General features: G+C 43.0%; 1 protein-coding gene across 1 annotated transcript in view; it reads left to right on the top strand.

Moving 5' to 3' along the window:
• The window catches only part of LOC139383544 (FERM domain-containing protein 6-like), a 50,875-nt gene extending 29,695 nt beyond the window's left edge, over positions 1-21,180 (top strand). Inside the window, exons 3-14 of the mRNA XM_071128121.1 lie at positions 141-231; positions 2,870-2,949; positions 4,796-4,872; positions 5,282-5,468; positions 7,140-7,295; positions 7,376-7,441; positions 7,546-7,614; positions 12,464-12,638; positions 13,069-13,380; positions 15,313-15,450; positions 15,864-15,955; positions 17,602-21,180. Of these exons, the coding sequence (XP_070984222.1) occupies positions 141-231; positions 2,870-2,949; positions 4,796-4,872; positions 5,282-5,468; positions 7,140-7,295; positions 7,376-7,441; positions 7,546-7,614; positions 12,464-12,638; positions 13,069-13,380; positions 15,313-15,450; positions 15,864-15,955; positions 17,602-17,898 (1,740 nt within the window). The 3' untranslated portion in view covers positions 17,899-21,180. The remainder of the gene's footprint in view (positions 1-140; positions 232-2,869; positions 2,950-4,795; positions 4,873-5,281; positions 5,469-7,139; positions 7,296-7,375; positions 7,442-7,545; positions 7,615-12,463; positions 12,639-13,068; positions 13,381-15,312; positions 15,451-15,863; positions 15,956-17,601) is intronic.
• Positions 21,181-25,427: the final 4,247 nt, after the last annotated feature.

Below are 25,427 nucleotides of genomic sequence, written 5' to 3'. Positions count from 1 at the left end.
GCCAGGGTCAGGAATGGAAGTAATTGTTTTCAAACTGGCAATACCATTCATGGTTGTTTCAGTGTGTCTAAATGACTCTCTGATCTCCTCCTGTATGTCCTGACCTCTAACCCCATGCTGTGTGTTCTCTCTCTGCTCAGGTGAAGACATTGTGTCAGGAGCTGCTGGTCCAGGTGTGTGACCTGCTCCGACTGAAGGACTGTCACCTGTTTGGACTCAGCGTCATTCAGAGTAAGAATGGTTTACCATTTTGTGTGTGTCTCTGTTTGCTGTGTCTGACATCTCTCACCTCACTGTAATGTCTTTTCCCATCTCAGCCTTACTGAATGGGGCCCATTGTCTCTGTGGTTAAAGTCACAGCATAGTTTACTGTGTGTTATATCAGCGCAATGAGCAGTTAGCCTTCCCTCTGTACAGTCCCAATGAGTTACGCCTCAATTCTCCAGAAGTGTGCACTTCTCCCCACACATTGAACAGCATTGTATTGGTGTGTAAACATGGGAGGAGCCATCTCTGTCAGACAGCCTTAACCAGTCCTTCTGGTGCTGTCGGTTTCTCTGTCTGTCAGTTTCTCTGTCTCTGTTAGTGATGCATCGATATGACATTTTTAGACGATATCGATATCCAATATTTTCCTTGCCCAAAAAAACAATACCGATATTTAACATTTTAGCAGCCTTTTAAGCATTCTAGTACAGTTAAATAGTTACACACACACATGGACGCAGTGGTCTAAGGCACTGCATCTCAGTGAAAGAGGTGTCACTACAATCCCTGGTTCGAATCCAGGCTATATCACATCCGGCCGTAATTGGGAGTCCCATAGGGCGGTGCACAATTGGCAAGCATCGTTCAGGGTAGGCCGTCATTGTAAATAAGAATTTGTTCTTATCTGACTTGCCTAGTTAAATAAAGGTTACACACACACAACACTGACCGAAAAGTTATTTTTTTTGGCATTTACGTATGTCCACATTACCAGTCAAATATAATCAAAACGTATTTATTTCACTTACTTGCTGTGCTGTTTCGTTGTTCATTTGTTCAGTCGTTTCATTCTCAACCAGGATTTCTATGGAACGCCGTTTGGGTCTTTGTGTGTCAAAAAAGATCCACATCAAATAACACAATTTGACCAATCTGGACCTGAACGACCGCACGTCACATCATTTAACACGTTCATTCATAATTGACGTAGTTATTTCACATTGATTACACTATCACTCGTATTTCATATGTGACAACGATTCATCGACATGTAGGCTATGATGCTGGTAAAGTTGTCTCGTGCACCTACAGTGCTGGTCATTTAAAAAAAAAAGCTAGCTAGCTCATGGATACAAACAATGTCCTTCCCCAAAAACAGCAAAACATCAATCTGTTTCAGTAGCTATAGTTAGCTAGCTAAATATATAGCTATGTGTCGTCTAAAATAACCCTAATTTATAAGACAGTTCTTCTTTGATTAATGGTGGTCGGACCCATCTATGTGACGCTAGCCACAATAAGGATTAGCCACAGTAGTGGACTTTGCGGTTAGCCTTCAAAATAAAAGTATGTAGATCATGCTAAACAAGTTTGGAATGTTACATCAAATCAACAAAGGACTATTTGTTAATTTGACCAATCAAATGTGGGATTTCTTGGATTTCTTTGCATTTACAACAGTCTTGCAGAACTCTGCGTGCTGTATTCCCATTGGATTATCGTCCCCTTTGGTCAATTCATTATTAGAGAGTGGACCCCATACTTTGCTGCCATATAAAACAATTGGTTATAAAACTTAATGAGAATTTATTTTTTATAATATGTTTATTATTTTACAATAAAAAATCTAATAAAAAAAGACAGCAATACTAACAATGACATTCATTGTACTGTTGAATAGGAAGGCCAATTTAGAGGACAAAACAAAACTTAGCTCACACATACACAAAATAAAACTAAATCCTATTAGGTGGTACATGTATAAGAAGACAGCATATAGTCATTACAAGCAGTGTAGTTAAGCCAAAACTAAATATTGAGTGGAGTACAGCACAGAGTAGCAGGAGATCGTCAACCCAGTTATGAAGCGGGACTAGACCATTTATCCAGTATCGGCTGACATATTTTGTAAAACATTGGACTTCTATTGGAGGTATTGTATCGTATCTTCTCCATATGTATTATTTTCCCTAAATCCCGTAACCACATTTCAAAGGTAGGTACAGTCTCCAGTTTCCAGTTTCCAATTTTGAGCCAGATTCTAATTGGAATTTTGATTTGAATGGCATAGGATCTTGAATGGCATGTGTCTCTGAGGGAGGGAGGTAGGGGGAGGGAGAGAGGAGGACTAGCTGACTAGTCTGCTACCTAGTTGCGCTAGATCGAGGGTTGGGTGGGGTGACAGAAGTATGTGGGTAGAGTGATTGGTCAGTGCGAGGGGGTTGGAGCTGGGGGGTGGAGCTGGGGGTAGAGCAGGGGGTTGGGGATGGGTGGTAGGTATAGAACTGGGTTTGGGATAGGGGTTAGTGTGGGTGGTTAGTCACTGTTTGCCTTGTGATTTTGCGCTGTTCTGACAAGCAGCTGAGGAATGTCCCTAAATCAGCCCCACTGGTTCCTGGTCAATAGACCTGTCCTGCAGGGCATATGATTGCCATCAGATGAGATGAACCAATTTTCAGAACAGCACTGGCTGACTGGCCCTGCTGTGATTTGTTTTCCTTTGCAGCTGCTTGCAATTGTCACTGCCTTTGTCTGTCAACTACCTATGTCTGTCTGCTATACTGCTATACAGGAGTGACTCATTCCATGCATATCACCGACGCAGAGACAACTCTGTCATCATAAAGCGACTTAAGTTAACCCTTTGTGTGTGTCCCTCCAGACAATGAGCACATCTACATGGAGTTGGGTCAGAAGCTGTCTAAGTACTGTCCCAAGGAGTGGAAGAGAGAGGCCAGCAAGGTGAGTCAGTCTGCACAACCAAATAGTACCCAGCAAGCACATAACGTTCTGAGAACCATATGTTTCTTAGGGCTTGGTGTGAGCGTGGTTGTCCTATGGTTATTTTGCATAAAACCTCCCTCAACTTTCTGGGAAAGGTGCAGGATAGTTGCTTGGCTTTGCTCAGCAAATGTAAGGAATTTGACTAAAAAAATTTACTTTAATTAGTTGGTATTTCATTACTTCCAACAGAATGTTTCCCAAAAGTTCAAATGGTGACAAATGGTAATATTCTATGAACGTTCTACAGATGGTTTGACATTGGGAATGTTCTCAAATAGTTTATTAACAAACTTATTTAGGAATTTCAGTACTTCAGCATAACGTTTCCTTATTGTTCAGTCAATTGGAGGTGTACCTGTGGACGTATTGCAAGGCCTACCTTTAAACTCAGTGGCTCTTTGGCTTGACGTCATGGGAAAATCAAAAGAAATCAGCCAAGACCTCAGAAAAAAATGGCCGACCTCCACAAGTCTGGTTCATCCTTGGGAGCAATTTCCAAATGCAATAGTAACAATAGTACGCAAGTATTAACACCATGGGACCAAGCAGCCGTCATACCGCTCAGGAAGGAGACGTGTTCTGTCTTCTAGAGATGAATGTACTTTGGTGCGAAAAGTGTAAATCAATCCCAGATCAACAGCAAAGGACCTTATGAAGATGCTGGAGGGAGCGGGTACAAAAGTATCTATTTCCACAGTAAAACAAGTCCTATATCGACAACCTGAAAGGCCACTCAGCAAGGAAGAAGCCACTACTCCAAAACCGCCATTTAAAAAAGCCAGACTACGGTTTGCAACTGCACATTGGGGCAAAGATCGTACTTTTTGGTGAAATGTCCTCTGGTCTGATGAAATAGAACTGTTTGTCCATAATGACCATCATTATGTTTGGAGGAAAAAGGGGGAGGCTTGCAAGCCGAAGAACACCATCCCAACCATGAAGCATGGGGGTGGCAGCATGTTTTGGGGGTGCTTTGCTGCAGGAGGGACTGGTGCACTCCACAAAATAGATGGCAAATGCTTCTTCCGAATGAACAATGGCCCCAAGTATACTTCCAAAGTTGTTGCAAAATGACTTAAGGACAACAAAGTCAAGGTATTGGAGTGGCCATCACAAAGCACTGACCTCAATCCCATAGAAAATTTGTAGGCAGAACTGAAAAAGCTACAGGACTACAAACCTGACTCAGATACACCAGCTCTGTCAGGAGGAATGGGCCAAAATTCACCCAACTTATTGTGGGAAGCTTGTGTAAGGCTACCCGAAATGTTTGACCCAAGTTAAGGAATTTAAAGGCAATGCTACCAAATACTAATTGAGTGTATGTAAACTTCTGACCCACTGGGAATGTGATGAAAGAAATAACATCTGAAATAAATCATTCTCTCTACTATTATTCTGACATTTCACATTCTTAAAATAAAGTGGAGATCCTAACTGACCTAAAACAGGGAATTTTTATTAGGATAAAACGTCAGGAATTGTGAAACCGAATTTCAATGTATTTGGCTAAGGTGTATGTGAACTTCCGACTTTAACTGTATGACTCTATGGCACCGACTGAATCCTTTATTAAACTATTGTTTCAACAGCAAGCGGTCTATCAGGGTTTCAAGATTTGCAAGATTACCCCCCAACAGACAGTCAAAATTCAATTCAAATTTGTGAGCAACTGCTGTTGTTTTCGCTGTCATGATGGACGTTTTTGATTTTATATTTGTAGAATGAATATACTGTCTTGATGGTTTGATTTGCTAGAAAATAACAAAACCAATGTTTTTCATTTGTATCTTGTTGTTTTCAGGGCATCGATCAATTTGGGCCTCCCATGATCATCCACTTCAGGGCTCAATATTACGTTGAGAATGGGAGATTAATAAGGCAAGTAGTCCCACAGAGATCCTATAAATTACTATTTGATTCTGTATGCAATTCTGTGAGTAATCTCCTCTTACACATACTTAAGTTTAACAATCAGAGACAAGTGTGAAATCATTCTGAATAAGTGGTTTGGATTGATTGATACTTAAGCTGCTTGATTAGATCTAATATGATGACGTGTTTCTGAGGACGAGGATAGAAAAGTGAGGGAGCTCATTGTGGCATAAGGTCCCAATGGGGGTTAAAAGGATTAAGTAAGTACGTTACGAAGGTAACGTCTCCTCCCCCCAGGGTAACGTCTCCTCCCCCAGGGTAATGTCTTCTCCTACTGTACTACAGGAACCTGAGAATGGTGATCTAGCCTAGTGGGATGTGTTTGTATCATGTCTTCTTCTCTCTTCACTTCCAGTGACCGCTCAGCCCGGTACTACTACTACTGGCACCTGAGGAAACAGGTGTTGCTATCGCAGTGTATGCAGCGAGAAGAGGCCTACTTCCTGTTGGCAGCCTTCGCCCTCCAGGCCGACTTGGGCAACTTCAAACGCAACAAGCACTTTGGAAAGTACTTTGAACCTGAGGCCTACTTCCCTCCATGGGTAAGTAGATCTATCCTTCTGACCTAACCGGTACCAAAGTGAGTTTTTCACTGTGCATCTGCATTGCTTGCTCTTTTTTTTGTTTTAGGTTGGGTATCTGTAAAGCACTATGACAACTGCTCCTGTAAAAAGGGTTTTATAAATGTGATTGATTGGAGTTGCCCAGGCAGTATTATGGCCTTCCTCTCCATCCCCCTTAGCCCCCATAACCCTTCATTGTTTGCAGACCTGAAAATGGGTATAGTCAGTGTAGTGTTGAAATTTCCACCATATTGCTACAGATATGAAAACATGGAAGGGTTAGGACCGAGGGAAAAGGGATAAGGAGTAAATTGGGACCGGCTAAGTGTAGTCTAGCACACAGCCTGAATGTAGGTCTGTGGCCAGTTTCATTAATCACTGAGCTCCAACAATTTGAGGACGCTACCTCATTGGAGCATGCTGGATCTAGGACGCTAGTTTTATTTTTGTCCCTGGTAGTGGCACACAGCACGGTTGACTCTTTAGAGAAATGATCTGCATGCGAGCTGGCTAAACTTGCTGCCTCTCCTCTCCTATTCGACATGCCCCCCTCCCCTCCCGGACATGACGATGCCCCACCCCTCTAATTACCAACCACTTCCTGTGATTAGTCTGTTGCCGTCCCATTGGTCCCATATCCACTTTGAAGCCACAGGGTCAGGAAATGGTTGTACATTCAGGAATGGTACATAAATACATCCTCCCAGGGTGTTCTCTAACTGGTTCTGAGTGAGTGGCTGGGTTCCGGAGAAACGCCCCAAATCTAGACCTGAAACTGACTGAGTCCAGTGGGATTGTGGGTCCCTCCCAAATAGCACCCTATCGCCTATATAGTGCACTACTCTGACCATGGTCCATAGGGCTCTGGACAAAAGTAGTGCACTACACACTGAGTATCCCAAACTTTAAGAACACCTTCCTAATATTGAGTTGCACCCCCCCCCCCCCCCCCCTCCCCCTCCCTTGCCCTCAGAACAGCCTCAGTTCGTCGGGACATGGACTCTACAAGGTGTCGAAAGCGTTCCACAGGGATGCTGGCCCATGTTGACTCCAATGCTTCCCACAGTTGTGTCAAGTTGGCTGGATGTCCTTTGGGTGGTGGACCATTCTTGACACAAACCGGTGCACCTGGCACCTACTACCATACTCTGTTCAAAGGGCACTTAAATCTTTTGTCTTGCCCATTCACCGTCTGAATGGCACACATACACAATCCATGACTCAAATGTCTCGAGGCTTAAAAATCCTTTTTTAACCGGTCTCCTCCCATTCGCCTACACTGAATGCAGTTGATTTAAAAGGTGACATCAATAATGGATCATAGGCTGACTAGGTGAATCCAGGTGAAATCTATGTTATGGCTAGTGCAATGTTTTGTATACTCAATGTACAGGAAATAAGGTGGACGACGCCTTTTGTGCCCAGATGGACGACGCCTTTTGGGATGTACTATCAGTAAATGAGGCATCTGTCTTCCCCTGGGCGGGGGTTTCATCAACCTCCATTAACCCAACTGGCAAGCCTTCCTTCCTTCTGCCAGTGAGCTGACATCAGAACCAGCAGATGGAGTTCACTCTACTGAGATGCTTGTATGAGAGAATTCCTTTGTCACCTCACTGAAACCAGCCTATTTGTCCCTGTCTCTTGCAGGTGAGGGCCAAGCGAGGCCGGGATTACATCCTGAGACACATCCCCAACATGCACAAAGACCTGTTTTCCCTCACCGCCTCAGAGGCTCATCTCAAATACATCAAGGAGTGTGCCCAGCTGGATGATGTTACAGTCCACTACTACAGACTCTATAAGGTCAGAGGTCAACCTGGACACACACACACACACACAAACACAAACATATAATTACTAATAAACTTCTATCTCTTCCCCAGGACAAAAAGGATGTGGAGGGTTCCATGACTTTAGGACTGACCTTGCGTGGGATCCAAATATTTCAGGTACAGTAGGAAGGATGGGTGTGAGGGATAAATGTGTCTAGGTCATGTGTTATTAATATGTATGGTTTCTATGACGATTTATATCATGTTTCTGTTTTTCTCAGAACGTGGGGACAGTGAAAGAGCTCCTGTATGATTTCCCCTGGACCAATGTGGGCAAACTGGTATTTGTGGTGAGTAGAGCCATGGAGATGGTATATACTAAGAGGTAAGGCTGAGACGATGCCAGTATCGCGATACTTGTTAGGATCGTGGCAAGGAAATGTCAGAAGTGGGACGTCATTAGGCACTTTGAGGGCCTAGGAGAGTCTCTTTCTGGAAGTTCTGTTTCTTTCTCTCATGATCCCAGCGATGACGTCTTTGAAACTTGAAGCCAGTCTTGACTTATGGCAGTGGTTAGTGAAAGTTCAGCTCCTAAACAGACTATAGTTGTGGAAATAGTGACACAGAGCTCCTCTTCTCTGTTGGGTCTTACCCCTAGCTGCTACAGTCACTTCACTACCAAAAGGCAGGGGCCCGCAGGTAATTTTATTTGGGACCGCAAGTTTAAAAACATTTTTATTATTGTTGGACAGAAAATGTTGTTTAAACTACAGAAAATCATCTCAAATCGATTTCAATTTTGGAAATCTGTTCCAAAGTATTCCCATGCACAATAGATAGGGGCATGGATCAGAAAACCAGTCCAGTATCTGGCTTGACCACCCTTTGCCTCATGCAGCACGACATATCTCCTTCGCATAGAGTTGATCAGGATGTTGATTGTGGAATGTTGTCCCAATCCTCTTCAATGGCTGTACGAAGTTGCTGGTTATCGGCGGGAACTGGAACACGCTGTCGTACACCGATCCAGGGCATCCCAAACATGCTCAATGGGTGACATGTCTGGTGAGTATGCAGACCATGGAAGAACTGGAACATTTTCAGCTTCCAGGAATTGTGTACAGATCCTTGCAACAAGGGTCCGTGCATTATCATGAGGTGATGGCAGCGGGTGAATGGGATGACAAGGATCTCGTCATGGTATCTCTGTGCATTCAAATGGCCATCGCTAAAATTCAATTGTGTTCGTTGCCTGCCCATACCATAACCCCACCGCCACCATGGGGCACTCTGTTCACAACATTGACACCCGCAAACCGCTCGCCCACACAATGCCATACACGCTGTCTGCCATCTGCACGGTACAGTTGAAACCTAAATTAATCTGTGAAGAGCACATTTCTCCAGGGTGCCATTGGCCATCGAAGGGGAGCATTTGCCGGTGTTCATTTCTCTACCATAAGCTGCCTCCAATGTTGTTTTAGAGAATTTGGCACTACATCCAACCAGCCTCACAACCATAGACCACGTGTAACCTTGCCAGCCCAGGACCTCCTCATCTGGCATATTCATCTGAGACCAGCCACCCAGACAGCTGATGAAACTGAGGAGTATTTCTGTCTGTAATAAAGGCCTTTTGTGCAAACTTCTCTTTGTGCACGGGTGCATTGTCATGCTGAAATAGGAAATTACCTTCCCCAAACTGTTGCCACAAGAATCACAGAATTGTCTAGAATGTAATTGTATGCTGTAGTGTAAAGATTTCCCTTCACTGGAACTAAGGGGCCTAGCCCAAACCATGAAAAACACCCCCAGACCATTATTCCTCCTACACCAAACTTTACAGTTGGCACTATGTATTCGAGCATTTGCCAAACCCATATTAGTCCGTCGGACTGCCAGATGGTGAAGCGTGATTAATCACTACAGAGAATGCTTTCCACTGCTCCAGAATCCAATGGCGGCGAGCTTTACCCCACTCCAGCCGACGCTTGGCATTGCGTATGGTGATCTTAGGCTTGTGTGCAGCTGCTCGGCCATGGAAACCCATTTCATGAAGCTCCTGATGAACAGTTCCTGTTCTGACGTTGCTTCCAGAGGCAGTTTGGAACTCGGTAGTGATTGTTGCAACTGAGGACAGACGATTTTTACACGTTCTGTGCTTCAGCACTCGACAGTTCTGTGAGCTTGTGTGGCCCGGGGCAGCTCTAGCAGGGCATAAATTGGATGAACTAACTAGTTGGAAAGGTGGCACGTGTTTCATAACAGGTGTATGCTTGTCAATAATTAGCATGAATCTTTTTACAAATACTTCCAGTGCTGCATCTGGATTCACTTCCTCATTCACATCTGGTTTCACTTCCTCATTCACATCTGGTTTCACTTCCTCATTCACATCTGGTTTCACTTCCTCATTCACATCTGGTTTCACTTCCGCATTCACTTCAGACCCACATACATTTTTTTACATCTTCAACGAAAGAGTCCTGAGAACATTTTGTATGATCTCTTTAATAATTATCCAACCTTTGTCACTTTGGCTTTCCTTGTTATGGTCACTACAGCCAATGCGAACTAATATTGCTTTGTAGCAAAGCTCTGCAGCATTAGTGACGATATGATCGATACAACTGGATGTTACAGAACCAACACTATTGGTATACACTCTAGTTAGTTTAGTGATAACCTGAGTCATATTACTGGCGTTAGTCATGGATAGAAACTACCCCTTGGGAGGATAGCTAGTTGCCAACTAGTCAATGTTCAGGTCAACCAGAAAACAAACATCTGTTAACACCAAACACACTATCAAGCAGGTGAATAGTACAACAACAAAAAAATAATACAAAAATCAACATGTCAGTTTAAGCTAGAGATCTGTTTTATGTCGTGCATCTGCTGTGACAGAGCTAGAGCTGTGTTTGTTAGACCATGAGACATCCCGCAAATCAGTGTTCTCACAAAATCATCTGTGTTGTCGAACAGTTTGGCCAACAAACTATTATGACCCCTCTAGAGAAAGATGACTCTCACGAACAAGATGGTGTTCTCCACTTTGATCTTCTGCATGGAACTCGTCTGAATTTGGTTCAGTTGATCTGCCAACTTCTGTCTGTAGCGTCCAAACAGTTTGGCCTACACACTAGTATGACCCCTCCGTGTAAAGGTGAGACTCTCACGAACACAAACATGCCGGTTGTTGTTCTCTAGGCCTCACGACTCGTCTGAAAGTCCCCTGATATCAGTTGAAAAGTGCTAAAAATAAGGGGTTAAATACATGTTTTCTGATCTTTCTTATATCTCTCAGATATAGGACATGCACTTTTCATTTGGGGGGGGGGGCTATTTGTTGTTGTAACGTCTACGCTGGAAGTCGGGAAGCAAGTTCAGGGAGTGACTTTATAATAAATACACAAGGAACAAAACAAGAAACACGAGTAGCGTACAGACATGAAACAAAGGAACAGAAACAACGCCTAGGGAAAGAACCAAAGGGAGTGACGTGTTAATCAGGAAGGTTAATCAGGCAGGTGATTAGGTCTGATGATGCGCTTAACGATGGTGACAGGTGTGTGTAATAATGAGCAGCCTGACTACCTCGGGCGCCGGAGGGGAGTGGGAGTATACATGACAGTTGTTCTATGTAGTGAATCTGTTATTCAATGCTTTTGTATAGGCTAATAGCAGTAAGGCCAAATACCATTTTTAATTTTCTTTTAAATCGATACGTCAAGGGGTCTTAAGATTTAAAATCAAATAGCCAAATGATCCATGGTATGACCTTCTTAAAACAATTCCATATAGCCTAGTAGACACTCCCCAAGCTTAGACACGGCTGAGACTCTCATGGTTTAATAATAAAGTGATCTTCAATACATCTAAAACTAATAACATTGTTTTGAACCAAATACATTCTCAAAGAAGTAAACCTCAACTGGAGTTGTGTGTGAAGTGTGTGCCCGTTGAGGGAGCTAATCTCCTAGGTATAACATTGGATGGTCAATTATGGTCAAGTCATATTGACAAAGTAGTTGTGAAGATGGGGAAGGCTATGTCTGTTTATAAAAAATATGTTCTGCGTTTTTGACACAAATCAACGGTACTAGTTGTTCAGGCTCTGGTCTTGTCCCATCTTGATTACTGTCCGGTAATGTGGTCAAATGCAGCAAAGAAAGACCTAGCAAAGCTGCAGCTGACTCAAAACAGAGCAGCACGCCTCGCCCTTAACCTCACATACAGAACTAACAACAACAACAACAGCATGCGTGCCATTCTTTCCTGGTTGAGTGTTGAAAAGAGATGAACTGCTTCTCTTAGTTTTAATGATAAATATTACTGTGATGAAAATTCCAGATTTTTGTCTGCATAATCAACTAACATTCTGATCAGAATGTTAAAATTGAATTCACAGCAGCGCACCGTAATATACAGAGCCATGATCACATGCAATTCCCTTCAATCTCCAATTACTCAAACGGCAAAATGACCTTTTAAAAATCGGATTAAACAACATCTCATGGAACGGCGAGGACTGTGAAGAGACACACAGACACTCTAACACACACACTTTTTTTAGTTTTATTGTTTATATATATTTTTATTAATGCTCATATATTTTTTAGTATTATTGCTTATCGTATTTTGAGTTTGTGTGACTGTCCTCGTCTATCACTGTACCAGTGTTTTGTTACTTGTCATGCTTTGTGTTGTTTGTGGACCTCAGGAAGAGTAGCTGCTGCTACACAAGCTAATGGGGATCCTAATAAACAAATAAGAAAACTTTGAAACGTGTCTGCAGTTTGGTTTGTGTCACTCAATCTGGAGATTCAGCTCTTGTTTTGGTTGTAAGAAGTGCCGCAGAATAGTTTTCAAAGAAGAAACGGTTCTGCCCCCCCCCCTGCCCCCCCATTGTGTGTTTTTGCCTGTGGGGATATCTGGCTCTCTGGCGAAGTGTCTGAATCCTCTCATGTATATCCCTCTGCAAACAAACTGATCATTCAAAAAGATGCAACACTCACACTGGTGTCTGTTGAATCACACAGGGTCGTCGCTCCATTAGTATCTCAGACACCAAGATCTTCCATGACCATAGTGTTACGTCAGCTGGATGACGTGTAGATAGCATAGATAGCATAGATAGCATTGAGATATCCTACAAGGATTCTAACTCCTATTCCTCTCTCTCTTGTCTGTTTTCAGGGTAAGAAGTTTGAGATCCTGCCGGATGGTCTCCCGTCGGCCCGTAAACTAATCTACTACACCGGTTGTCCCCTGCGGTCCCGCCACCTCCTACAGTTACTCAGCAACAGCCATCGCCTCTACATGAACCTGCAGCCTGTTCTCAAACAAGTCCGAAGGCTGGAGGAGAACGAAGGTACATTACATACCTGGACACACCTACCTGGCCATGCTGCCATACTGGAGAAATTTGACTCCCAGGATTCTCCTGGTGTCTCTGTGTAATTCAGCATTCCTTCCCTTAGCCAGTTGTAATGTTGATATTTACATTTTAGTCATTTAGCACACACTCTTTTCCAGAGTGACTTATAGAAGCAATTAGGGTTAAGTGCCTTGCTCAAGGGCACAGACAGATTTTTAACCTAGTCTGCTCTGGGATTTGAACCAGCTACCTTTTCGGTTACCTGACCAACGCTCTTAAACCACTAGGCTACCTGCCGCCACATATACCTGTAGGGCATATCCATGATTCCTTAGGAGTGAATTCTCTATTCTGACCAGCTCCTGTGAGGCTCTTTATCTGTGGTACTGCTGTGTCTAACCCTCTGTCTATCCCTCCTCTCCAGACAAGAAGCAGTACCGTGAGTCGTACATCAGCGATGCGTTGGAGCTGGATATGGACCGGCTGGACAAGCGTTCCCGGGCCAGCGGCAGCAGCGCCGGCAGCACCGTGTCTCACCTCAAACGCCTTTCTCGCCACTCCACCGCCAGCCACAGCAGCTCACGAACCTCTGGGGTGGAGACAGACAGTTTCCTGGCCCCTGGAGGGGCCCTACACAGGGCCCTGAGAACCTGCAGCTCTTCAACTACTAGCCATGGGAGCTCACACACCTCGGGGGTCGAGAGCGGGGGCAAGGAGCGGATGCTGGACGATGATGGTAAGGCAATCAATTGCACACACGGCAAGGGACACGCACGCACACGGCAAGGGACGCGCGCACAGCAAGGGACGCGCGCGCACGCACGCACGGCAAGGGACGCGCACACACGGCAGGCCTTCTCTTCTTGTCATGCCTTCTCCCCTGCTCCACTAGTGATCATTACGGGCCCTCTGTCTGTCTGACTGTCCCCCCAGAGATTAATATTAGTGTCTGTCTGACTGTCCCCCCAGTGGTTAATATTAGTGTCTGTCTGACTGTCCCCCCAGAGATTAATATTAGTGTCTGTCTGTCTGACTGTCCCCCCAGAGATTAATATTAGTGTCTGACTGTCCCCCCAGAGATTAATATTAGTGTCTGTCTGACTGTCCCCCCAGAGATTAATATTAGTGTGTCTGTCTGACTGTCCCCCCAGAGATTAATATTAGTGTCTGTCTGACTGTCCCCCCAGTGGTTAATATTAGTGTCTGTCTGACTGTCCCCCCAGAGGTTAATATTAGTGTCTGTCTGACTGTCCCCCCAGAGATTAATATTAGTGTCTGTCTGACTGTCCCCCCAGAGATTAATATTAGTGTCTGACTGTCCCCCCAGAGATTAATATTAGTGTCTGACTGTCCCCCCAGAGATTAATATCAGTGTCTGTCTGACTGTCCCCCCAAAGATTCATATTAGTGTCTGACTGTCCCCCCAGAGATTAATATCAGTGTCTGTCTGACTGTCCCCCCAGAGGTTAATATTAGTGTCTGTCTGACTGTCCCCCCAGAGATTAATATTAGTGTCTGTCTGACTGTCCCCCCAGAGATTCATATTAGTGTCTGACTGTCCCCCCAGAGATTAATATTAGTGTCTGTCTGACTGTCCCCCCAGAGGTTAATATTAGTGTCTGTCTGACTGTCCCCCCAGAGATTAATATTAGTGTCTGTCTGACTGTCCCCCCAGAGATTAATATTAGTGTCTGACTGTCCCCCCAGAGGTTAATATTAGTGTCTGACTGTCCCCCCAGAGATTAATATTAGTGTCTGACTGTCCCCCCAGAGATTAATATTAGTGTCTGTCTGACTGTCCTTCCCCCCCAGAGATTAATATTAGTGTCTGTCTGACTGTCCCCCCAGTGGTTAATATTAGTGTCTGTCTGACTGTCCCCCCAGAGATTAATATCAGTGTCTGTCTGACTGTCCCCCCAGAGGTTAATATTAGTGTCTGTCTGACTGTCCCCCCAGTGGTTAATATTAGTGTCTGTCTGACTGTCCCCCCAGAGATTCATATTAGTGTCTGACTGTCCCCCCAGAGATTAATATTAGTGTCTGTCTGACTGTCCACCCAGAGGTTAATATTAGTGTCTGACTGACTGTCCACCTAGAAGTTAATATTAGTGTCTGTCTGACTGTCCCCCCAGAGATTAATATTAGTGTCTGACTGTCCCCCCAGAGATTAATATTAGTGTCTGTCTGACTGTCCTTCCCCCCAGAGATGAATATTAGTGTCTGTCTGACTGTCCCCCCAGAGATTAATATCAGTGTCTGTCTGTTTGACTGTCCCCCCAGAAGTTAATATTAGTTTCTGTCTGTCCCCCCAGAGATTAATATTAGTGTCTGTCTGACTGTCCCCCCAGAAGTTAATATTAGTGTCTGACTGTCCCCCCAGAGATTAATATTAGTGTCTGTCTGACTGTCCACCCAGAGATTAATATTAGTGTCTGTCTGACTGTCCTTCCCCCCAGAGATTAATATTAGTGTCTGTCTGACTGTCCCCCCAGAGATTAATATTAGTGTCTGTCTGACTGTCCCCCCAGAGATTAATATCAGTGTCTGTCTGACTGTCCCCCCAGAGATTAATATTAGTGTCTGTCTGACTGTCCTTCCCCCCAGAGGTTAATATTAGTGTCTGTCTTTCCCTCCAGAGGTTAATATTAGTGTCTGTCTTTCCCTCCAGAGATTGAGATGTTAGTGGACGACCCGAAAGACTATGAGGAGCTCCATGAGCTGACCCTGGACCTGAACCAGGACCTGTGCATCCACATCACTGAGGACATGCTGACCATGTCCCCTGACCAGACCAACGGATACTCTGGTATATACAACCACTGTCTTATCTACCCATACCAGACCAACAGATACTCTGGTACATACAACCACGGTCTTATCTTATCTACCCACACCAGACCAACGGATACTCTGGTACATACAACCACTGTCTTATCTACCCACACCAGACCAACAGATACTCTGGTACATACAACCACGGTCTTATCTTATCTACCCACACCAGACCAACAGATACTCTGGTACATATAACCACTGTCTTAGCTTTTCTACCCAGTCCAGACTCTGGTACATACAACCTCTTGCTGTCTTCATTCACTCATTTAGGACAGCCTCCTATCTCAGTGAGACTGGTTGAATTGAACTTGGCTGGGTGGTCAACAGATGGTGTTGTATTAGTTGTTGTTTTTATGAATGTCATCCTCTCTGTCTGCGCTGTAGGACTCATAGTGAAGGACGTCAGCTCATCCACCTCCAGTTCCTCTGAGACCGTTGTGAAGATGAGAGGCCAGAGCATTGAGTCTCTTCCTCAGGTCAGTGACAGTTTATCCTGTTTGGTACTGACTAGGGATGTTAACCTGTCTAGCGGAACCCCGTTCAAAAAAATCTAATTTTACATTGGCGCGTTACGTTCAGTAGTTCTAAAACATGCGGTGGTTGTGCAGAGAGCCACATGAATTCCCCGAAATACTCATTATAAATGTTGGTGAAAATTCTAGTGTTATGCATGGAACTTTAGATACACTTCTCCTTAATGCAACCGCTGTGTCAGATTTTTTTTAAACTTTACGAAAAAAGCATATTCTGAGAACGGCGCTCAGAGCCCAAACCAGCCAGAGAAATATCCGCCATGTTGGGTAGTCAACATTATTCATAAATAGCATTATAAATATTCACTTACCTTTGATCTTCATCAGAATGCACTCCCAGGAATCGGAGTTCCACAATAAATGCTTGTTTTGTTCGATAATGTCCATCATTTATGTCCATTTATGTCCAATAGCTTCTTTTGTTCGGGCGTTTGGTAAACAAATCCAAAAGCGCGATCTGGTCCAGTCGGACGAAACGTTCAAAAAGTTATATTACAGGTCGAAGAAACTTGTCAAACTAAGTATACAATCAATCTTTTGGATGTTTTCATCATAAAAGTTCAATAATGTTCCAACCCCCATCCTAGTCATATTAACAACCCCCATCCTAGTCATATTAACAACCCCCATCCTAGTCATATTAACAACCCCCATCCTAGTCATATTAACAACCCCCATCCTAGTCATATTAACAACCCCCATCCTAGTCATATTAACAACCCCCATCCTAGTCATATTAACAACCCCCATCCTAGTCATATTAACAACCCCCATCCTAGTCATATTAACAACCCCCATCCTAGTCATATTAACAACCCCCATCCTAGTTATTGCATCTTTAGATGTCTGTTCCTTGTATTTTTTTGTTGGTCATTTAACTATTTGGAACAAATTTAACCGTTTGTTAACCGGGTTAATGAAGGTTGGTTACTTTGCATCAAAATTGACCAAAATTTGCATCCCTAGTACTGACATTTTACATTTGAGTTATTTAGCAGACCCTCTGTCACGTTCTGACCATAGTTCCTTTGTGTTTTCTTTGTTTTAGTGTTGGTCAGGACGTGAGCTGAGTGGGCATTCTATGTTGTGTGTCTAGTTTTCCCGTTTCTATGTTTGGCCTGATATGATTCTCAATCAGAGGCAGGTGTTAGTCATTGTCTCTGATTGGGAACCATATTTAGGTAGACTGTTTTGTGTTAGGTTTTGTGGGTGGTTGTCTTCTGTCTTTGTGTCTATGCACCAGGTAGGACTGTTTTGGGTTTCACATTTGTTGTTTTGTAGTGTTCTTGTTTATCGTCTATATTAAACATGTTGAACACTAACCACGCTGCATTTTGGTCCTCCTCTCCTTCAACGGAAGGAAACTGTTACACCCTCCTATCCAGAATGACTTAAAATCAGTGCATTGAACTAAATAAGATAAAACAATTTTGATCACTTATTCCTTTAAATTATCAAGTAAAACCTTCACAAAAAATATCTGCTCTCTGGATAGAAATAGTAAGGGAAAAGGCAAGTACAGCAGTTTTTACATGGTAAAAAAAATTGAATATATTTACTGATTGTTTCGTTTTCCTTCTGTTCCCCAGACGACGGTGTGCAGGAAGCCTCAGACCTCGACGGACCGCCACAGCCAATCCCTGGACGATGTGCGTCTCTACCAGAAGGGCTGCCTCCAATGGGCGGAGCTATGCCAGGACACCGCCCACAGCTACACCTTCGGCTGTGCCCAGGAGCTGAGCGACAGCAGTGGTTACCAGGGCAACCTTGCCGAGCAGTGCGCCGGGATCCGCGGTGATCAGCTTGACGGCTTCCCCATCAAGAGGACCAGCAAGTACTTCTCTCTGGAGCTGACCAGCGACGAGGTCCCGGAGTTTGTGGTGTGATGGATGGATGGGGGAGGCAAAAAAGGGTGGCCTCATGACCCCTGCCTCCACCGCTCAGACCTGTAGGTGCCTCGGGAAACAGAATGGGACGAGAAAAGAGCGTTTGAGGTTTGGAGAGGTGATGCTTGGTTTATCTGTCTGTTGCCATAACCTGTCAGCCATAACAGCCATCTGCACCGTACTGGGAAGAGTCAGATGGAGGTTAAAAGCCCTATATCCACCAGAATGACATCACCAGTCAACGTAACCATGGTAACACCTGAGATGACCTACACCGGAGAGAAAGCCCTTTCAGAGTAATCTTTTGCCAAAACGGGGGTATAACAACAAATATTTAAAAAATAAAAGGATAAACCTTTTCTGGGTTTCAAGAAAAGCTGACAGCATCTTTTAATCGGACTGATAATAGTCCACAGTGACACTCTGGTTGGGAGAGTAAAGGGAAAAGTTAAGGAACGTCGAGGAATATCTCACCATCACCCTGCTATTTATACAACCTCTGACCTTCTGTGTTTCCAAAGCATGTACTTTATCCATAATGTTTTTTTGGATCTGAACCTTGGGTGTGCTAAGCAAAATAATGCTTTCACAGAACTAAAATCAACGTCTTGTGTTTGCCTACTATGACTTTACAGTGTGCAGTACACACATACCATAAAACACACAGAGCCAACATCAAAATGTTCTGCCATGAAGAGTAGATCCCACTCCTTCCCCTACAAAAATACATAGTGAAGCTATTTGTGCTATGAACCAAAGACAAGTTGCATTAAACTAAAGAAGAAACGTCATGTCCAGGTATTATTATTGTTGTAGTGTAACCAATCAATGACATGATACAGCTTTGTGAGTCCATGACAGGACATTATGACGTCACAATGAGCAGGATATGGATTGATCCAGAATCTAGAGGTTGATCCAGAAGAAGAAACACTGATGATGTCCTGCATCTCCCTTCCCTCAGTCTCCAGTATGTAGTATGTATGACATGATATGACATCATCTCGGAGCCCAGAACCAAATCCAGCATGCGCTAGTCTGAGATTAGACATGACACGACATTTCTCCTCTCTTTCCCAGGAAGTGCAATGTGCCAACAGTTCCTCTGTAGAGCTGTCTGCTAGTGTGGGGAGTAGACTGAAATTAGGAACACACCCCACATGCCTTCATTACACCTATGCAAGTCCTGAACCACAACCGTGCCTTGACAATCAATCCCAGCTTCTCGCTTAGCAACACTTGCCCACACGAATCACGGAGATCAGTTTTTATGTCATAAGGCTCCCCTCTACCTTTATTGTTGGTCAGCAGTATATTTGGTATTTAATCATTGACATCAGACTTTAAAAATCATTATTGAAACAGTCTGTTTATTAACCAGTAATCATTGAAGGGGATTACCTCTATAATGATGTCATCTACCATCCCTATCCTACCATCCTTATAACAGACATATTTGAATCTGTGACAGTTAGTTTCCTGTCATGCCACGTGTAGATCGGGCGACGTCATTGGCTGTTTCAGGTCTGCTCTGTTGCTTGGGGCAGGATGAGTTTCTACATGCCCTCACCTGTCTGTGTGCGCAGAGCTGAGAAAATCCTAGACGTAATCCACACACAGACAAAATGGAGTTTGGTAGTGTTTAGGCCAGCTCTCAAACTGGGATTTAGACTTTTCTTTCTGTATGCTGAAACATTATGATATTATTATTCACTCAGCTGTCTTTGTTAGTTTTGGGTGTTGTCGTGTTTGTTCTGTCTCAATTTATTATTTCAAACTGGAACTTGTTACAACATTTTTGTTACTTTTTATTTGATCATTTTAGCTAATTGGAAGTTTTAAGTCATATTTTTGGAATGGAGCATTTTTAGAACAATGAGATGCGTTGTATTTTTTGAAAAGTTATTCTTTGTGTGCGGTTGATGTCAGTCAGTATTATAAGCAGTGCACATTTATGTGACAGTATTACAAACCTGTGAAATCACATTCACTTAAAAAAAAAATATTGTGCCCTTTTTTTTTTACCCAGCGATAGTCTCATTTCATCTTACAGTAGCTGAAGAAAGTTGATGCCTAATGATTTTTACATTGCTCAGTTAATTGGCCAAGAGCTAAACAATTTTCACAAGGTGTGAAACACACAACTACACAAGTCATGTTCATATAAGGATGGCTGTATTATACCTTACTATGTGTGGATCCAGACAAGGCTGTCTGGCCTCTTTTTGTTGTTCTTTTTTTCCCAATGATCTATTATTGTCTTAGAGTTCTAACTAATAAATCTCCAAACCATACCTTCTCAATAGAAATGGAAAGTAGAGTTTGTCTTCCAAATGTCTTTCACACAGTACTTTTGCATTTCTATCCCATTCAGTAAAACCTTATTGAGAAGGCCGTGTCAGTATCATTAACCTCTTCATTTCATGTATGGTAATAGTACATTATGCATGTACATTTGTAATCCTACCCTCATTTGTGTTACCTAATATCTCTGGAGAAATAAACAAAAATCCTGATGTATTTGGAATTATAGACCACTATGTCCCTCAGTTAAGTAATTGTTTTGGATCAACATTCTAGCTGAGCTCTTCCATTGCTGCTCCAGGGAGCTACGTATGCTCTAGAACCTTTTTTTTTAGAATGTTCTAGAAACAGCTCTGCTGTGGTACAGTGGAGAGACCTGACAGTTCCACTTCTCTTCACAGCTGGTCTCATCAGCTGGACACGTCGGCCTAGAACCACAGAGCAAGGTGTCTTGATCTAGAACCACAGATCAGGCCAAGGCAGCAAGACGTGATTGTTGGAAAGAAATGTGTAATAATGAATACACTTATAAAATTGATATTGTTGTGTGATTTCAAAGTAACAGTGCATACTGTAACATTTTACTTCTAACGACATGTTCCTAGCTTCTCTTTTTTACTCTTATAATTTATACTTATTAATATTGGGTATCCGAGCAAACAAAGACTTGTTCACAAGTTGAAATATTTTTCTGGTAGATCATTGATGTTCTATGCTGTATAAAGCCAGTGTGTGTCCAGGTGCACCGCCATAAAACCAGAACAACAACCTGAAAAACCTTAGCATTTTGTTAAACTCTCTCCTTTGGTGGCTTAGCTTCTACACGCACCCTTACTGTATGTCTGCAACTAAGTATCCATAGTCCTTTCTGTGAAAGGATCGCCCTTCAGGAAAAAATGAATGATTTAGTTGTTTTGTCAAACCCTGTTGTAGTGGAACAATATTCAATAAATAAAAAAATTACATTTATTTGTCTAAGCTGTCCTGACCTCTCTGATATTCTGTTTGGTCAATGTTGTGCAAGACATTATACGCTGAGTGTACAAAACATTAAGAACACCTTCTCTTTCCATGACAGCTTTCACCTGGTCAATCTATTATCCCTTATTGATTTAACCTTTGAACAATCCACTTCAATCAGTGTAGATGAAGGGGAGGAGACAGGTGAAAGAAGGATGTTTAGGACTTGAGACAATTGAGACATGGATTGTGTGTGTGTGCCATTCAGAGGGTGAATGGGCAAGACAAATTATTTAAGTGCCTTTGAACGAGGTATTATAGTAGGTGTCAGGCGTACCAGTTTGAGTGTGTCAAGAACTACAAAGCTGCTGGGTTTTTCACACTGAACAGTTTCCCATGTGTATCGAGAATGGTCCACCACCCAAAGGACATCCAGCCAACTTGACACAACTGTGGGAAGCATTGGAGTCAACATGGACCAGCATCCCTGTGGAACGCTTTCAACACCTTGTAGAGTCAACATGGGCCAGCATCCCTGTGGAACGCTTTCAACAACTTGTAGAGTGCATGTCCCCACGAATTGAGGCTGTTCTGAGGGCAAAAGGGGGAGGTACAAATGTTATTGGTCACATACACATGGTTAGCAGATGTTAATGCTTGTGTAACGCAGGTCAACTAATGTTGAATACTTATCGTTACTCGTGGGATTCCAGTAACCAATCATATTATACTATATTGCTATTAATATGTTTAAGTTGACAGCTATTACAAATTAGCTGTCAGAAGCTGCATGACGAGCAGTTTATCTTGAGCCAATCAAAACTCAATATGCTCTTAGTCCGTCTCCTAACCTCAAGTTATACACCAATTGGCGCCAACATTCTGAAAAAAAAAGAGCTGGAACGTAACGTGAATAGCTACTGCCATTCCATGAAGAAAAACTAAGTTTCAAAATGTTGATAAGTTGTATAAAACTGAGAGAACTGGATATTAATCCCTTCACATGCTGTGAAGGGATTGAGGGGAAAGTCAGTATTTGTGAATTGGGTTGTGTTTTTCTGTGGATTCATGTTTATTGTATTGCTATTGAACTTTGAACGTTGACATCTGAGAGACCCTCGGATTAAGATAGAGTTGGGTGACCCTAGTAAACTATAGGCAGGATATCTACGTCTATTGTACTATTGATGTATTTAATTCATATTGAGCTCATTGTACAAATTTCACACATCAATATTTACTCAAGGTGATTCATGTTTTTGTAAGTATTTTTATTTACAATATACACGTTGGCATTTTTCCCCCTAAATGATTCAGTTGTGCGGTTTTCATTTCTCCCTACTGCTCCAGTAGCGAACCTAACTGGTCCAATAGAGAACCTAACTGCTCCAGTAGCGAACCTAACTGGTCCAATAGAGAACCTAACTGCTCCAGTAGCAAACCTAACTGGTCCAATAGCGAACCTAACTGCTCCAGTAGCGAACCTAACTGGTCCAATAGCGAACCTAACTGGTCCAATAGAGAACCTAACTGGTCCAATAGCGAACCTAACTGGTCCAATAGCGAACCTAACTGGTCCAATAGAGAACCTAACTGGTCCAATAGAGAACCTAACTGGTCCAATAGCGAACCTAACTGGTCCAATAGAGAACCTAACTGGTCCAATAGAGAACCTAACTGGTCCAATAGAGATCCTAACTGGTCCAATAGAGAACCTAACTGGTCCAATAGAGAACCTAACTGGTCCAATAGAGAACCTAACTGGTCCAATAGAGAACCTAACTGGTCCAATAGCGAACCTAACTGGTCCAATAGAGAACCTAACTGGTCCAATAGAGAACCTAACTGGTCCAATAGCGAACCTAACTGGTCCAATAGAGAACCTAACTGGTCCAATAGAGAACCTAACTGGTCCAATAGAGATCCTAACTGGTCCAATAGAGAACCTAACTGGTCCAATAGAGAACCTAACTGGTCCAATAGAGAACCTAACTGGTCCAATAGAGATCCTAACTGGTCCAATAGAGAACCTAACTGGTCCAATAGAGATCCTAACTGGTCCAATAGAGAACCTAACTGGTCCAATAGAGAACCTAACTGGTCCAATAGCGAACCTAACTGGTCCAATAGCGAACCTAACTGGTCCAATAGAGAACCTAACTGCTCCAGTAGCGAACCTAACTGGTCCAATAGAGAACCTAACTGGTCCAATAGAGAACCTAACTGGTCCAATAGAGAACCTAACTGGTCCAGTAGTGAACCTAACTGGTCCAATAGAGAACCTAACTGGTCCAATAGAGAACCTAACTGGTCCAGTAGCGAACCTAACTGGTCCAATAGAGAACCTAACTGGTCCAATAGAGAACCTAACTGGTCCAATAGGGTTTAAGCTTTAGTGTTAAGCAATTGTTACACTTGTGCATCAAGTTCTGACAGTGCAGTAATATCAAACAAGTAATCTAACAATTCCCCAACAACTACCTAATACACACAAATCTAATGGGATGGAATAAGAATATGTACATATAAATATATGGATGAGCGATGACTGGAGCGGCACAGGCAAGATACAATAGATGGTATGAAATACAGTATATACATATGAGATGAGAAATGCAAGATATGTAAACATTATTAAAGTGGAATTATAGTGATCCATTTATTAAAGTGGCCAATATTTCTGGTCAGTATGTACAGTTGAAGTGGGAAGTTTACATACACCTCAGCCAAATACATTTCAACTCAGTTTTTCACGATTCCTGACATTTAATCCAAGTAAAAATTCCCTGATTTAGGTCCGTTAGGACCACCACTTTATTTTAAGAATATGAAATGTCAGTATAATATCACATTTATTTATAAAGCCCTTCTTATATCAGCTGATGTCACAAAGTGCTGTATAGAAACCCAGCCTAAAATCCCAAACAGGAAGCAATGCAGGTGTAGAAGCACGGTGGCTTGGAAAAACTTCCTAGAAAGGCCAGAACCAAGGAAGAAACCTAGAGAGGAACCAGGCTATTGTCACACCCTGACCATAGTTTACTTTGTATATTTCTATGTTTTGGTTGGTCAGGGTGTGATCTGAGTGGGCATTCTATGTTACATGTCTAGTTTGTCCAGTTCTATGTTCGGCCTGATATGGTTCTCAATCAGAGGCAGGTGTTCGTCATTGTCTCTGATTGGGAACCATATTTAGGTAGCCTGGGTTTCACTGTGTGTTTGTGGGTGATTGTTCCTGTCTATGTTAGTGGCTTGTGTCAGCACAGGTCTCATTTTTGTAGCTTCACGGTCGAATTTGGTTTATTGTTTTTGTTACTCTTTTGTATAGTGTTCAGTCTTTCTTTATTAAAGATTTTACCATGGACACTTACCACGCCGCATATTGGTCCTCTGATCCTTCTCGCCTCTCCTCTTCAGACGAAGAGGAGGACGACCGTTACACCTATGTGGGGTGGCCAGTCCTCTTCTGGCTGTGCCGGGTGGAGATTATAACAGAGCATGGCCAAGATGTTCAAATAGTAGAGAGAACTATTTATTTATTTATTTCATCACATTTCCAGTGAGTCAGAAGTTTACATACTCTCAATTCGTATTTGGTAGCATTGCCTTTAAATTGTTTAACTTGGGTCAAATGTTACGGGTAGCCTTCCACAAGCTTCCCACAATGAATTGGGTGAATGTTGTCCCATTCCTCCTGACAGAGCTGGTGTAACTGAGTTAGATTTGTTGGCCTCCTTGCTCACACTCACTTTTTGAGTTCTGCCCACAAATTTTCTAAAGGATTGAGGTCAGGGCTTTGTGATGGCCACTCCAATACCTTGACTTTGTTGTCCTTAAGCCATTTTTCCACAACTTTGTAAGTATGCTTTTGGGTCATTGTCCATTTTGAAGACCCATTTGCGAACAAGCTTTAACTGATGTCTTGAGATATTGCTAAAATATATCCACATAATTTTCCTACCTCATGACGCCATCTATTTTGTGAAGTGCACCAGTCCCTCCTGCAGCAAAGCACCCCCACAACATGATGCTGCCACCCCCGTGCTTCACGGTTGGGATGGTGTTCTTCGGCTTGCAAGCCTCCCCATTTTTCCTCCAAACATAACGATGGCCAAACATTATGGCCAAACAGTTCTATTTTTGTTTCATCAGACCAGAGGACATTTCTCCAGAAAGTATGATCTTTGTCCCCATGTGCATTTGCAAACTGTGGTCTGGCTTTTTATGGCGGTTTTGGAGCAGTGGCTTCTTCCTTGCTGAGCGGT

Source organism: Oncorhynchus clarkii, chromosome 25 (genome assembly GCF_045791955.1).
Source record: "Oncorhynchus clarkii lewisi isolate Uvic-CL-2024 chromosome 25, UVic_Ocla_1.0, whole genome shotgun sequence".
In the NCBI taxonomy this organism is placed as follows: Eukaryota; Metazoa; Chordata; class Actinopteri; order Salmoniformes; family Salmonidae; genus Oncorhynchus; species Oncorhynchus clarkii.
The sequence above is the reverse complement of the archived record's forward strand: the minus strand, read 5'-3'. Positions and strand labels throughout refer to the sequence as shown.